At 38.1% G+C, this 16,872-nt stretch overlaps 1 protein-coding gene across 1 annotated transcript; it reads left to right on the top strand.

The window, feature by feature from the left end:
* Positions 1-11,239: 11,239 nt before the first annotated feature.
* GCK72_017092 (uncharacterized protein) lies at positions 11,240-16,837 on the top strand (the record flags this gene model as incomplete). Its single annotated transcript, XM_053731882.1, has 9 exons — positions 11,240-11,413; positions 13,262-13,339; positions 13,393-13,550; positions 13,792-13,948; positions 14,625-14,767; positions 15,289-15,611; positions 15,657-15,760; positions 16,575-16,652; positions 16,700-16,837. The coding sequence occupies 9 exons, from the start codon at positions 11,240-11,242 to the stop codon at positions 16,835-16,837; spliced, it is 1,353 nt and encodes a 450-aa protein (XP_053580795.1).
* Positions 16,838-16,872: the final 35 nt, after the last annotated feature.

The raw sequence follows: 16,872 nt of genomic DNA, 5'->3' as shown, positions 1-16,872 counted from the left end.
GATCTGCATAAAATTTCCTACATTTCATCAGTTATCAACTTTTTTCTAGCTTTTCACACCTTTGAGATACAACGCTTCAAAATAGAGCCTGCCATTTGAGAGACGCAGTGAAGTTCGACACTCTAGCTTCTCTGCGTCTCTCCCCTTTCCATTTTTAAGGATTCCCAATCCTTCCAAAACTTTGAACGTTTAAGTTGAGTTTACCCGGAAATCGGAAATCGGTGTTTATCCGTTTCTCATATTTTTATGTGCCCCAATGAAATGCTCAATGAGCACAAATAAATAAATTCCTTCTTATTTTTTGAGTAATTGCAAAAAAGTGAGGTCATTAAGAATTTCAACAAAAAAAAGCAAAAAAGTTAAGACAGTAATGCAAGCGCGCTCTAACGAACCCGGTAGATCAAAATGTTGCAGAACACAACGTCCGACTACTATCTCATCAAACGTGTCCCTTATTATGAAAACTACAGCCAGGAGACGGTGAGTATGGCGCTCGGTTATTCAGGATGCGATTATATATTCGGATACTTATTTTATTTTTATTTTGGGTGGAGGGTTTCTCAGAACTTTTTTATTTTTCCGAAAAATGAAAAAAAAATTGAATTTTTGTGACAGATGCATAATGATGGGTACCATAATGAAGAAGTCGATGCACCATATCCCCATAATTCAGAGAAATTTCGCAGTAGAGCGCGTTTGCTTTTCTTCACATAAGTCGCTACGCAGCCAATTTGTATATAAATTTAATTGAGAGTGACTGATACCGATGCACCATATCATGGTTTTAGTAGAGCGCGTTTTCAAAACTTCCGCCGAATAATTTTTTGCCGTAGAGCGCACTTGCTTTAGGTTTTTAGAATTCTGATATTATTTCACAGCACGCTCAGCAAACGCGCTCCACTGAAAATTGATTAAAAACGGGGTTTTTTAAAAATTCTTTTAAAAATCTAGAGTTTTTTGCTGCTTTTTTGAAATGTTCATAAATTTACGTTTGGCGACAGTTTTTTTTGAATTTCAGCATCTGCGCTCTACCGAAATTCGCTTTTTAACAACAATTTTCATGTCGATGCACCATTATTCGGAGCCGATGCACCATAGTGAGCTCTTATGATTAAGAGCGGCAAGATTAGAAAAACGTGATTATTATAAAAATTTTAACGAAAAACTTTTGAATTTTCAAAAATTGAATTTTGAGCAATTGCGCTCCGCCGATTTTCACAAAAAAACTTATCTTTCAAATTTTCTGGGATCTTTTACTCCAGCTGTAATAGTTCAGTAACTGCGCTCCACCGAAATGCTCTCAGTTTTCGAAATTGTTGGTTTTTCGCCATTACAATAGATAATTAACACATGTGTCATCATTCTTTCTGATCGCTCTCCTCGTCCCCTCTCCCCGTTTTCCTCACTTTCCTGATTACCCCGCCACCCCCAGTTCTTCCGTGCCGTCGATAGCTCAGTTGGTAGAGCGGAGGACTGTAGAGTCAGTGGGTATCCTTAGGTCGCTGGTTCGAATCCGGCTCGACGGAATCTCTTTTTTCTCTTTTTTACATTCTTTGAAACTAATTGGCAGATGTTATAAAAGCTGAGGCAACACGTATAAGAAGCACAATAGAAGTGGACGGAAGTGAAAAAGAAGAGACGCGAAAAAGAGGATGAAGGCGTCAAAGTTCGAATTGAAGTGAAGTGTGTGTGTGTGCCTTCAATCCGTGTCTTCTGAATGATAGGTTTCTTCTTTTTATCCACCGAAATAAAAAAGTTGTCGTCGGGAAAATTTTCTAGAGATAAGCGTTCTGCTATTGTTCTAGTTATCTTTTGTATTTTGAGATATGGAGACGTCATTTCTTTTTTTTCATTTCCGGGAGAGTCTAGGTGCAGATTTTTACTTTGACTCAAAGATTAGGTAATTTTTTTCTGATCTACGGATTTTTTTTCTTTTTTTGAAGTCGATGCACCATATTTGCGCCAGCCGTTAGAGCGCACTTGCTTTTCACGGTTTTTCGAAATTTCAGTAGTGAGCGAACGCGCTCAATTGAACTTTTTCTCTGAACATTTCGGTAGAGCGCACTTGCTTTTCGCGGTTTTTCAACTAGTTAGCAAACGCGCTTCACGGAAACTCAAAAAAGTCTCGGTGGAGCGCGTTTGCATATATTTGAAGGATTTCACAGTCGCTACGCAGTAATTTTGAAATTTCCCATTTTCTCATAGTTATTGAGAAAAATCGAAAAGTGGGCGGAGCCTACTTAACCCTTTTTCGGAGTTTGCCTATCTTTAATTTTTCATTCAAATTCTAGGCTCCGCCCCCAAAATATTAGTCGGGGTACATGGGGGGAGGGGCCAAGCCAAAAATTCGAAATTTTGGAAAAACTGTAATTTTCGAGCAGATGCACCATCTAGGCGACTACAAACTACATTTTCTTCCTTTCTTCATCTTGCAAAAATGTCTACCGTATCCCTGCAAAAAGTGTCCCCCTTTTTTTTTTATGATCTCCCATTAAGACCCCCCTTTTTTTTAGTCAAATGTCAAACGGCACCCCGCTTTAATGAGCCTTCTGGTGACGTGGCAACCAGATTCTCGAATTTTCGTTTTATTTGGAAAAAAACGGAAATGTCATCCCACACAACCCATTACAGTAGTCTTAGAGGTCGCAGGTCCCCCTCGAATTAGGCTCCGCCCCCTTTTCGACTTTTCAAAGAGTTTATCATTTGGAGGATTAGGGAGTTGAGGATGACGATGAGTTCAACCTAATCCTCCCCTTCCTCAGACTTTTTTGTTTCTTTTCTTCTTTTTTTTCCATCTGACGACACTTTTGTTTCACACGAGAGAGAGTTCACTTATTTTGGAGTTTTTTTGGGAGAGGTTTCAGTCGTTTTTAAGGAGGTAGTGTCGATTTACGGAAGGTTGTGTAGATTTACGAGGACTAGTTGCGATTTACGGGCGGTATTTTGAATTTACGAGCGGTACTGTGGATATACGAGCGTTAATGTCGATTTACGGAGGTTAGTCTTGATTTACGAGGTTTAGTTTTTGTTTACGCATTCTGATGTCGATTTACGAAAGTTAGTTCCAATTTACGGAAGGTTGTGTCGATTTACGAGGGTTAGTTGCGATTTACGGGCGGTACTATTTTTTTTGATTTACTGAATATCGTACTTTGTCAAGGTCCGGATAATTGGCGCCAAAATACAACTTTTTTTTGAATTTTTTAAATTTTTTTGTCAAAAAGTCAAATGATATACGGAGTTTCATGTCGATTTACGGGGGTAGGTGTAGATTTACGTGTTCTCATGTCGATTTACGTGGGTTACTGTGGGTTTACGGATGGTAGTGCCGATTTACGGAAATTCGGGTCGATTCACTGAGCCCGTTGTTTTCACTTCCATGCACAGTTTCCCCTTCTTTTTTTCGCTTGAAAATATCGGAATCGACACTTCTAGCCCAATAAACTAGAGAAATTGTGAAGAAAATCAAGAAGAATTATATATTTCTAAAAAGCTGAGAAAATGAGAATTCTGAATCTCTTTTCAAATTTTGAATAGGACTGAAATTAGCGGAGTTACGGTGGTTTTAGTCTGGAACGCTAAGAATGGTGCATCGACCTTCGCTGCGTGGGAAATTGGTAAATAATGTGAACATTTGGTCCAAAAAGTGCATAAGATTCAGCATCCTCATCTAGAAAGATGAGGATTCTGAATCTGTTTTTTTTTTCTGGGATTAATAATCACCGGGATACACAAGTTAAGTCCGAGGCTTACTGAAAGCGCTAGATTTTTGTATACGCAAAGTATTTTTACTCTAGATTACTGTACTTTTCCATTACAGTTTTTTTGACAGAAAATTCAATATTTTATGTATGAAAAGCTGAAGACGTGAGGATTCTGATTCCGTCTTCGAAATTTTGTTGCGGCAAAAATTGAGCGAGCTACAGCTCTTTCAATTTTGAGCTTGGATGTACAAGGTTCAAACTTGTGTATCTCGGTCAATTTCAGTGCTAGACGGAATTTGAGAATAGATTCAGAATCCTCGTGAAATTATCATTCAAATGGTATAAAATAATAGAAGAGCACTTTTTACAGTAGACGCTCAAAAACTTCAAATTTGTTGTCAATACAGCACTTTTAATAAGCCACGGACTTAAACTTGTGTATCTCGGTGATTATTAATCCCAGAAGAAAAATAAAAACAGATTCAGAATCCTCATCTTTCTAGTTATGCACTTTTTAGACCAAATTTTCACATTAATTACCAATTTCCCACGCAGCGAAGGTCGATGCACCATTCTTGGCGTTCCACACAAAAACCATCGTATCTCCACCATTTTCACTCCTATTCAAAATTTGAAAAGAGATTCTGAATTCTCATTTTCTCAGCTTTTCAGAAATATATAATTCTTTCTGATTTTCTTCACAATTTCTCTAGTTTATTGGGCTAGAAGTGTCGATGCACCATAATCCCGATAACCTGTCTAGGAAATTAAAAAATTAATCCAAGAAATTAATCCTGTAATTAAATTTCCAAAGAAAATAGTCAATACCTTATTTTCATAAATCACAATAGCTGATATCATTCTTATATATAAAAGACAAGTGGTGTTTGTCTGTTTGTCTGAGGCACTGTCCGCAACGGTTTTGGAAAGAGAAGAGAAACTGAGCCAGCGGGCAAAACCGAACTGGCGTGCTTTGGACAGCGACAGCCGCTTTAGACCACTCGGCCATGCGGGCACATTCGAAAGTCAATGACTACGTGAATGAAGAGAGACCAGCCGACTGAATCGCCGAAGGCGAGGCAGATAGGCTGGTTTAGGTATATATAAAATAACAACTTTTGCAAATATCACCTTTCCTGTTGGGGTTTCCGGTTGTCACCTGAACCTTTTTTATCTTTTTCTATTCAATTTTTACTTTTCTGATATCTATTTTGAACTGAAGCATTATTCTCTTTTACCACTCTAAATTTGCCATTTTGGAAATTTTTTACCTTGAACATTTTCAAAAAATCGACTAACTTTGACTGCGTGCAAGTGAGTCCATTCTTGTTAAAATTCAAATATTTTTATTTGACCTTGTAGATCAAATCACGCTCTATATTATTGCAGTTGACAACTTTTTGATAGCTCTTCACGCCTTTGAGATATGCGCCTTTGAAGATAGCCTGCAGTGGAAAAGACGCAGAGAAGCGAGAGTGTCTGACTGTCTGCGTCTCGTTCTCTCTCTCTCTCTTTCCAAACGTTGAGCGCGTGTATTTCAAAAGCGTGAAAAGCTATCAAAAAGTTGTCAACTGCAAAAATGGAGATCTAGGTTTGATCTACACAACCATGTACTTTATTTAAAATCCAATCATTTTTGATGGGCAAAAATTGGACAACTTTCAGAAAAGTGGTTTTTGTCCAAAAAATTTAGGCTACAGATTTTTCCATTTTAATCTCGGAGTCTTCATTTTACAAGAAGTTTGTTCAAAATCACAAAGTTAGAACAACAGGAGAGAAACGTTGAGAGACGCAGAGAAGCGAGAGTGTCTGATTGTCTGCGTCTCCTCTCTCTATCGCTCTTTCATCTTTAAAGGCGCATATCTCAAAGGCGTGAATAGCTATCAAAAAGTTGTCAACTACAAAAATAATCTACATTAAATTTTCAACATTTTATTAGTTGATAACTTTTTCGTAACTATTCTTTTTTTTGAGATATGCGATTTGGAATTTACGGACCTCTGAAAGTTTTGGCGTTTTTGGCGTTTTTAGGCGATTTTTGTTCTTTTTTTTTAATTTTGTGTTTATTACTTGGACATCACATTTTTTTGACATAAAACAAAAAGAGGAGGATTTATGTTTCCAAGGTGAAGACAATAAAATAAAATAGAATAAAATGAGACAAGGAAGTCAGTCCTATTACATTTTCTTCCTCATTTATGTCACAAGCTCAAATTTTGTTTTGATGACAAGTGGGCGTGTAAAACTTATGGAGTCGATGCACCATTATGGGGCCGATGCACCATATAAGGGTTTTCATAGCTTAATGAACCAAACTTACTGTCTGTTAGAGCGCGTTTGCAGTAAAAACCCATAATTGAAAATTTTGAGATTAATGGTGTGGATGCACCACATCACAGATGCACCATAATGGTACCATACTCTGATCGATGAAAAATATCAGTACCATATTGAAACTTTAAAGCGGTTTACTTCCTCATGATTGGATATTCTAAAAATTGAAATTTTGAGGCCGATGCCCCATAACGGCACCATTTAAAAAAGTCGATGCACCATATTGGTACCATAATGAAATTGAGACCTCATTATGGGAAAAATGCGGATGCACCATAGCACAGATGGTGGCCTAACTTTTGCATTTTCTCGGCCACCAAAAAAAAACCAACCAGATCATATTAACTCATTACTCACTTTCCTTCTTCTATAGTGCATCCAATCAGAAAAGTTCCCACGGTAGCTCTTTTTTTCTTTTTTTTTCTCATTTTTCACATACAACTCGTCATTTTATACTCTTTCTCTCAACTTATTCCTTTTCTTTTCTTTTGCTCCAAATCTTGTTTGCTCACAGATCGTCCGCCCCCCCCACGCGGATCTCTCCAAAAAGAGAACATCATCATCATGTCTTCGGTTAGTTGCCACGTCACGAGCAGAAAGAGAAATCGGGTTAAGTGCAAAGAGAAAGAAAGTTCTCGTGCTTCTGAGAGAGAGGATACCCAAAATTCAATTGTTTCTTGTGTCCATTTTGGACGGAGAAGAGAGAAGAGAGAGCACTTTTTTGTTGCTTTTAGAATCGATGAGGGAGATTTTATGAGATTTATGAGGGATGGTGCACTATTATGGGGGACAATGGGGAATAGTCGATGCACCATATCGGTACAAAAAATGGAACCGGTGCACCATAATGGTATCATTTTGGTCGATTCCCCATATCGGTATTATAATGGAGTCGATGCACCATATCGGTACCATGATGGAGTCGATGTGCCATAATTGGACCGATGCAGTACCATAATGGAGAAGATTCATAACATTGGGACGGATGCATCATATTAGGGGTTTTCCATAGATTCATGAGCCGAACTTACTGTCAGTTAGAGCGAGTTTGCAGTTTAAAAAAAACCATATTTGAAGATTTTGAGATTAATGGGAACGATGCACCATACCAGATTCTTGTGAGGCTGATACACCATATCGGTACCATAAGTAAAGTCGATGCACCACCATGGGACCGATGCACCATTTTGGTACCATAATGGAGTTACTGACCGATGCACCATATTGGAATTTTCACATTTTCATGAGTCAAACTTCCTGTCTGTTAGAGCGCGTTTGCAGCATATTTGAAATATTTCGAGATTAATGGTGTCAGTACACCATACCGCAGGTGCACCATACTCTGGTCAATAATGGCACCATATCAGTACCATAATAGTTGCATTGTTCCATAACGGCACCATTTTAAAAAAGTCGATGCACCATATTGGTACCAAAACGGGGCCGATGCACCATTATGGGACCGATGCACCATATTAGCGTTTCTCCATTACTTCCTGAGCTAAATTTACTGTCTGTTAGAGCGCATTTGCAGTAAAAACCATGTTTGAAGATTTTTGAAATAACGGTGCCGATGTCCCATTCTGACACCATCGATGCACCATAATGGCACCATACTCTGGTCGATGAAAAATATCAGAACCATATTGAAACTTTAAAGCGGTTAACTAGCCCCCATGATAGGATACTCTTAAAAATTGAAATTTTGAGACCGATGCCCCATAACGGCACCATTTCGGTACCATAATGAAGTTGAGACACCATTATGGGCCCAATGCGCCATGTCAGGATTTCCCTGAGAGGCAGTGTTCTTTAGAGCACGTTTGCAGTGATTCAGTTTCAAAGATTTTGGAGTTTACAGGAACAATGCACCGTTTTGAAAATTTGATGAGGTCGATGCACCATTTTGGTACCATAATGGGGGATAGTTGCCATAATGAGCTAGATGTACCATATTGGAGTTTCAGTGAGGTCGATGCACTATACTTTGGCAAATACACGAAATTTTTGTTTTCCCGATGCACCATATTAAGATTTTTTATAAAATTGAAGTTTTGAGAATGATGCATTACGTATAATGGTACCGTAATTGAATTGGTGCACCAAAATGGTACCATGAGTCGCTACGCAGCCAATTTGAACATTATCCGATGCACCATAACATTTAAATTTTTGAATTCCCTTGCTTTTTCCGTTTCGCAAATCCATAACGTTTTTTTCAAAAAACCCTTCAAAAAATTAATTAAAACTGACAAAGCTAGATTCTCCTTGTTTTCCCTTGATTTTTTTCTCTATTTTTCTCATGAATTATTCATTTGATTAGAAGAGAAAGTGACTTTGAAAAAAGGAACTGGAAAAAAAGGTCAAAGAAATTCTAATCACTGAAAATCTCAAAAAAAACTCATGAGAAATTCTGAAATTCTGTGACCGATGCACCATATTTGGTCCCAAATTTTCAAAAACACTCCCTGTCGAAAGTTCAATGGAGCGCATTTACTCAACGTCATTTTCAACGAAATTTTGAATTTCGCGGTGCCTTTGCAAACGCGCCCCAACGAGCGTGGAGTTAGTACAGTGGAGCGCGATTACCCAAAATTGACTTCTACAGTAATCACCGTGCTGCAAACACGCTCTACTGATAAAATCGTTTGGAGCAGAAAATCTTGTGAAAATCAATTTTGACTCTTGAGTCTGGTAGAGCGCATTTCCTCATCGTGATTGTTTTTGTTGTTGTGGCAATTGCGCTCCACCGAAATTTTCAGAAATATCGGTTACTTGAGGTCCGATGCACCATTTCTCGCAAGTACAATGGAGCGCGTTTTCTGGGAAACTCCAGAATTAATTTTTTTAAACAAGTTCGGTAGAGCGCACTTCACCGATAATACTGAGAATTTGATAGCAGATGCACCATATTTGGGACAACTTTTTTTTGTCGAATTCATCTAGTTTTGGGTCTTCGTTAAGTCCAAAATCCTAAAATATATAACTAAGATATATATAATATAAAACTAGATAGGAATTTCAGCCAAAAAAAATTTTCAGCCAAAAATTTTTTTTTCTGAAATTTTTTTTCTCTTAAAATTTTTAAAAACTTGTTTTCTTATGTTTAAGCTTTGCACTTTAAGAGGTTTGTTTAAAATTCCAAGAACGTTCCTTCTTCGTGTCAAGAGCACCCCCTAGAAGAGCAAACTGTTCTCTTGAGTGTTTCTGTTTTTTTCTTCTTCTTCTTCGTCACGTCTTCTACTTCTCCTCCTCCCATCCGTCCTGACAGAAAATAAAATGTGATATATATCACTTTTCATTCATGCCCTCCGGCAATTGTTTCTCATCAACTCAACTCCTCCTCCCATCCTTACGTCGACATGCATACACACTCCTTCACTCGCGTGTCTCTCCCCGGTGGTTTTATATACGCACCTGTGTACCTGTGTTTCCCGTCCGCCTCATTGGCTCAGTGGCAGAGCGTCTGTCTAGTAAACAGAAGGTCGCTGGTTCGATTCCAGCATGAGGCACCGAAATTTTTTTCCTTTTTTTTCTTTTTTTGTTGCTTTTTTTGTTAAGTCTTCCCAAGAGGAAGTACATTTTTACGCATCGTTAGGCAACAAATCGAATCTGGGAGGTAGGAGCATAAAGAACATGAAAATATTTTCGATATATTTTTCCTCGTGTTCCTTTGATTCCCTGAAAGCTTCAGGGCTGAAAGTAGATTTTCTTTTTTTGTTCGGGATCACCAGAAACCATTCCATCAATTATTCCGATTCATCATGCACCAGAGATATCCGATGACAATCCCCGGTGGACCAATGTACTTCCCCGCCATCATCATCATATTCTTCCCCAATACGTGCAAACTTTTTCTCTCTATGTTTATTTGGTTTGGATGTTCCCTTTTTTCAGCTAAAGTGCGGGCTCTTAATGTAAATATGATCAGTTCTGAGAAATAGAATCTTCGGTACATATCATGTTGTCTTAAACTCAGAAATCTGAAGGAAAAAACAAAAAAACTTTGAAAAAAAACAAAAAATATTATTTCCTTGTTCAAAATTGTCAATATTTGAGAAAGCGTCCTGGTGTACTATTTGGTTAGATTTTGAAAATTTTTGTTTGTGTATGTAGATCAAACCTGGGGCTTTATTTTTGCAGTTAACAACTTTTTGATAGCTATTCACCTTTTTGAGATATGCGCCTTTAAAGATAGCAATAAGCAAGAGAAAGAGAGAGAGAGAGACGCAGACAGTCAGACACTCTCGTTTCTCTGCGCCTCCTTTTTATCACACCTACATTAGATGGAATTAAATAAACATATACTTTGTAAAACTTGGAAAACCTATCCGATAAAGTTTAAATCTAAAAAATATCCTTTTCCTGATAGAAAACATTTTCCTGAAAAATCGGCTAACTTTGACACTCTACCATGAAATCAGAAATAATCCAATTGTTAAGAACTTTAATTGGTTATGTAGATCAAAAATTGAGCTTTATTTTTGTAGTTGATAACTTTTTAATAGGATGTCACACTTTTGAGATATAACGCTTGAAAGATAGTGTAGTTCAAATAGAGAGAGAGAAAAATGCCTATATTTATTATACTGAACTGACGTCAAATTTTATCCATTTCTAAAAAAATTTTTTTGGTTGTGTAGATCAAACCCAGATCTACATTTTTGTAGTTGACAACTTTTTCATAGCTATTCACGCTTTCGAGATATGCGTCTTCAAAGATTGTTACTTATTATGACGAGAGAGCACACGAAAAGAGGAGGGACTCTCGCTTCTCTGCGCCTCCCTCTCTCGCTCTCTATCGCCGGTTAGGTTGCCATCTTTAAATGCGCATATCTCAAAAGCGTGAATAGCTATCAAAAAATAGTCAACTACAAAAATGAAGGTCTAGGTTTGATCTACACAACCAAATAAAAAATACACTGTTTGGACTACAGGTGGCTCCGTGGTACCCAGTCAAAATTGAGCTATTTTTCAAAAAAAAACAACTGTTTTTCAAGAAGAAGAAGAGCAAAACAATGACACATTCATTGTGCTGATGTATTCTGAAAACGTACGGCATTGTCATTAATTCAGTCAGTGAGATGTGTGTTGTTTCCGGAACAACTCAAGCCCGAAATCCAATTTCTTCGACACTTCTATCCCCCCTCTTTCCGTTACGTATTTTTTATTTTCCTCTCTCAATTTCTATGCATTTTCAGATGGCAACAACGGCAGTGTTCCTTTGCGGACATCTCGGTGCACTATCCGTCATTCTCAATCTATTCGTTATCATCGCTCTGTTAAGACATCGACGACGCGTCCTCTCCAACGTTTTCTATGTGATTGTTTTGCATTGTGCGGTACTCGATGTGGCGAGAGGAGTTTGTTTGATTGTGAGTTGCTGGAAACTACTGGAAATTTGATATATTTTTGTAGTTGACACCTTTTTTGTAGCTACTCTAGATTTTGAGATATGCACCTTTAAAGATAGACACTTGGAGAAAGGAGGAGAGAGAGAGACGCAGAGAAGCTAGAGTGTCTAACTGTCTGTGTCTCTCGATTCTCTAGCTATATAACTGAATTATAACTGCTTCTTAACAAAAAAGTTTTCAATTGGGAGAGACGCAGACAGTCAAGCTTCTCTGCGTCTCTCTCCCTTCTCTCACGCTTATTTCAAGTCTAGCGATCTTTACACGCTTATAACTCTAAAACGTGATTAGTTATCAAAAAATTGTAAACTACAAAAATAATCTTTATAACATTTGCTACATTTTATTAGTTGATAACTTTTTTGTAGATATTCATGTTTCTGAGATATGCGCCTTTAAAGATGGAGCAGTGAGAGAGAGAGGGAGAGGAGACGCAGACAATTAGACACTCTAGCTTCTCTGCGCCCTCACCTCCCTTTTTTTTGTGATATTTCTAGTATTTGAGGGTTCAGACAATCTTACTATTAGCAAATAATATTTGGTGCAAAAAGTCTGAAGAAAAATCTAGAGAGACGCAGAGAAGACAGAGACTCTAGCTTCTCTGCGATCTCTCTCTTTCTTTCACTACTGCTATCTTCAAAGACACATATCTCAAAACCCTGCAAAGCTACTAAAAAGTTGTCAACTAGAAAAATGATTTACTTTAAATTGTCTATATTTTCTTAGTTGGAAACTTTTTTGTAGATACTTCAGATTTCGAGATAAAACGTCTCAAAGTTAGTCACCTGGAAAGAGAAGGATGAGAGCCGCAAAGAGTCAGACAATCTAGTTTCTCTGCGTCTCTTCTCTATTTTAATATAGTTTGACATTTCTAGGTTAAGAGTATTTAATGACTTCAAAAAACACTTTTTGGAAACAAACTCGAGAGAGACGCAGAGAAGTCAGAAACTCTCGAATCTCTGCGCCTCTCTCCCTCTTATTTCAAGTCTAGCGGTCTTTAAACGCTTATAACTCTAGAATGTGATTAGTTATTGAAAAACTATCAATTACCAAAATAAACTACATTAAATTTTCTATATTTTACTAGTTGGCAACTTTTTTCTACCTACTTTAGATTTCGAGATAAAACGTCTCAAAGTTAAGTACCTGGAGAGAAGAAAATGAGAGAGCGCAGCGAGCCAGACAATCTAGTTTCTCTGCGACTCTTCTCTCTTTTTAATGTCGTTTGACATTTTTGAGCTTTTTGAGTTTGATCTTCAGAAAAAAGTTTTTCGCCGCAAAACAGAGACAGAGAAGTTAGACACTCTCGCTTCTCTGCGCCTCTTCCCTCTCATCCAAACTTTAAACGTTCATATCCCAAAAACCTGCAGAGCTATTAAAAAATTGTCAACTACAAAAATGATCTACATTAAATTGTCTATATTTTCTTAGTTGAAAACTTTTTTATAGCTTTTTCAGATTTCGAGATAGAACGTCTCAAAGTTAGACAACAAGTGAGAGAAGAATGAGAGAGCGCAGAGAGGTCAGACACTCTCGTTTCTCTGCGTCTCTTTTCTCATTTTTTACATTTCTAGTATTTGAGGGTTTAGACGGTCTTAGCTGTGAAGAAAAATCTGAAGAAGAATCTAGAGAGACGCAGAGAAGACAGACAATCTAGCTTCTCTGCGTCTCTCCATTCCTATTCGAACTTCAAACGCTTATAACTCAAAATCCTGGAGAGTTATCAAAAAGTTGTCAACTACAAAAATTATCTACATAAAATTATCTACATTTCATTAGTTGACAACTTTTTTCTATCTCTCATATTTCCAGCTCTACGGTCTTCCATATTTCGCCAACTCATTCTACAATATCAACTTGGATATCTCCACACGGATTAGTCTATTCCAGGTAATTTTTAAAGCAAATTTTCAGACATTTTATTTTATTTTTGTAACCTTTAGGCTTCTCGTTTTGCTCTAGTCATCCTGCGTGTCTGTAACCTTCTCACAATATTCAATCTACTTGTGTTCACAACTAACGAGTACATTGTCATACGGTATCCTCTACACTACCGAAGATATTTCCGTCGGAAGTTTGTGTTGATCATTCTCGCTGTCTGGTAAGCATTTTCTGAAAAAATCAACTGTATAGCTAGATTCAGCTCGTCGAGAGCTTTCAGAAAAGTATAGTCATGCCTAGGTTTGGATGGTTTGGGTCTCGACACGAAATGAGAAAATTTTCGGGTTACTGTAGTCTTCGTGTCGAGACCCAACCTGCTCCAAACCATAACATGATTATACTTTTCTGAAAGCTCTCGACGAGCTGAATCTAGCTATACAATCCTCATCAATGTTTTCCAGCTGGGCGATGAGTATTCTGATGGCTATCGGCATACTGTACTCGTCATCGAAGAGCCCTCAGGATTGGTTGCCTCCTGAGGAGAGAGGAATCGATTTGGCGACGATTACTATGGTTTTGATCTCATCGCTGTGTTTTGTGACGTTGGGGACAGTTGTGGTGAGTTGAGGAGAGGGAGAGACGCAGACAGTTAGAGTGTATAGCTGTCTGCGTCTCTCCCCTCCTCGTTTCGGCTAGCTATCTTTAAAGGTGCATATCTCAAAAACGTGTGGAGCTATCAAAAAGTTGTCAACTGATAAAATATAGAAAATTTTATGTAGATTATTTTAGTAGTTAACTATTTTTTTCTAGCCTATCTACATTTTGAGATATGACTCGTCAAAGTTACAGCTTCAAAATGAGAGACGCAGACAGTTAGACACTCTAGCTTCTCTGCGTCTCTCCATTTTTTGTTGAGATTGGACTCTAATTTAAAGACATATCTTAAAACCTGCTATTTTGCTTCATTTCAGTCCGAAAAGAGAGACGCAGACAGTTAGACACTCTAGCTGTCTGCAACCTCTCCGTCTTTCAGGAGCATAACTTCCAGCGCGCGTATCTTTAAAACTTTAAGAGCTATCAAAAAGTTGTCAACTAATGAAATATAGAAAATTGTTTGTTAATTATTTTATTAGTTGACAACTTTTGTCCATCTATTCAGGTTTTCGAGAGAGAGCCTTTCAAAGTAAATCAAACTTACTGAAGAGACGCAGACAGCTAGACACTCTAGCTTCAGTGAACCCTCCAGTTTTCCCATTTTCTCTCTTTTCTCCACCAATTATCTTACAATTTTCAGGTCTGCTACCTCTCAATACTCCGCACAATTCGAAAATTCAAAGACGAGGGATGTCTCAACAACGATGAATCTCACCGGATTCATAACAGATCTTTGCACAGACCAATTAATGGACAAGGGTCGAATTGTTCGAATGGTAGCAGGTGAGCATGCTGAAAAACTGGAAAACATTTTTCAACTTAAAATTTTTTCAAAAAATCGACCAACTTTGGCAGTGTGCCCTGCGCTCCATACTTGTAAAAATTTAAAAATTCTTATATGACCTTGTAGATCAAACCTCGCTCAATATTTTTGCAGTTGACAACTTTTTGATAGCTATTTACGCTTTTGAGATACGCACCTTTAAAGGTGGCAACCTTACCGGCTATAGAGAGCAAGAGAGGGGAGACGCAGAGAAGCGAGACGCCCTCCTCTTTTTGCACACTCTCTCCTCCCTCTCGCCGCCTCAATCACCTTATCTTTGAAGGCGCGTTTCTCAATAGGGTGAATAGCTATCAAAACGTTGTCAACTACAAAAATGGACAGCTGGGATTGATCTACAAAATGTGTTAAAATTCAAACCTGTGGAACCACAAACTTTTGTGTTACAATCTCTCAAAGTTGACTAATTTTTTGACCAAAAAATTATTTTAAAAGAATTTTTAAATAGTTTTCAAAGTCTCAGAGGTTCGAAATGGCGGAGTGTCCAAGCAATGTCACGTCACAAGTACATCTACGTGATCGGCTCCGTCCTAATCGTTGATCTACTCTTCCTCTGTCCGTATTCCGGTATCCAGATGGTCTCGTTCCTCCACATCAACAATTTCCTTCAAATCACTCATGGAAGTACTCTGATTCGTTGGTGGCTTCAAGTATTGATTGGTGTCCATTCCGTGTGTCAACCTCTCTGCTATTTTCGAATGACTGAATTCCGTCGATTGGCATGTTGTAACCCACGGAGACCATGGAATCGGACTAAGAGTTTCTCACAAATGAATAAGAGTTTCGGTAGGTCTGCAAGTGCGCTCTACTGATAATATCGATTGATTTCAGCAAATACCCGCTCGAATGTTAGAGAAGATGAGAATGGTGCAAATACTGGAGAATCTGAAGTCACCCCGAATGATCCACTTCTGAGAAATGGGGATGGAACACCGGTATGTTACAGATATCACCAATAGAAAGATCTTGATGAGAGCTTTCAGAAAAGTATAATCATGCCATGGTTTGGAGCAAGTTGGGTCTCGACACGAAATGAGATAATTTTCGGGTTACTGTAGTTTTCGTGTCGAGACCCAACTTTCTCCAAACCATGGCATGATTATACTTTTCGGGAAGCTCTCGACGAGCTGAATCTCATTTTATATGTTTCATCACAAGAAAATTGGTTCTGATGAAATTAGAACATGTGGACAATTTCAAATGTAATTTTTCCGGCTAGACCGATTTTCACACATTTTGAATTGAACAGCTAGATTCAACTCATCGAGAGCTTTCAGAAAAGTATAATCATGACATGGTTTGTATCAAGTTGGGTCTCGCCACGAAATCAGAATATTTTTGGGTTACTGTAGTTTTCGTGTCGAGACCCAACCTGCTTCAAACCATGGTATGATTATACTTTTCTGAAAGCTCTAGAAGGGCTGGATCTTATTCTACATGTTTCATCGCGAGAAAATGGGTTCTAACAAAATTATAACATGCTGACATTTTCAAAAACAATTCCTTTTCGTCTAGACCGATTTTCACAATACCAACTGTATAGCTAGATTCAGCTCGTTGAGAGCTTTTAGAAAAGTATAATCATGCCATGGCTTGGTGGAAATTGGGTCTCGCCACGAAATCAGATAATTTTCGGGTTACTGTAGTTTTCGCGTTGAGACCAAACCTGCTTCAAACCATGGTATGATTATACTTTTCTGAAAGCTCTCGACGAGTTGAATCCGAAAATCACAATCTCATCCTTTTTAGTCCCGTCGCTCCCCAACAATCGCCTGGACACGTGGAGAATCAGTGCGCTTCAGAACCTACGGAAACGAGTTTGCTCACGTAAGCATGAAAATTTTCAGATCATTTCAAAATTAGAGAAATTTCAGCACATTCCAATGAAAGTGATCGAGAAAAAAGAGACGACATGTGACATCGAGCTCCTTCCGATTTCCACGGGCTCCGCGAGCCCATCCGATGATTCTGGACCGCCCGCTTTGATGATTGACGACTCGCCGCTTGTATAAATCTACTTTTTTATCTCTAAATTATTGATTTTTCC

Source organism: Caenorhabditis remanei, chromosome V, assembly GCF_010183535.1.
Source record: "Caenorhabditis remanei strain PX506 chromosome V, whole genome shotgun sequence".
NCBI lineage: Eukaryota > Metazoa > Nematoda > Chromadorea > Rhabditida > Rhabditidae > Caenorhabditis > Caenorhabditis remanei.
Note: the sequence above shows the minus strand (reverse complement) of the source record. Positions and strands in the feature narration are given on the sequence as shown.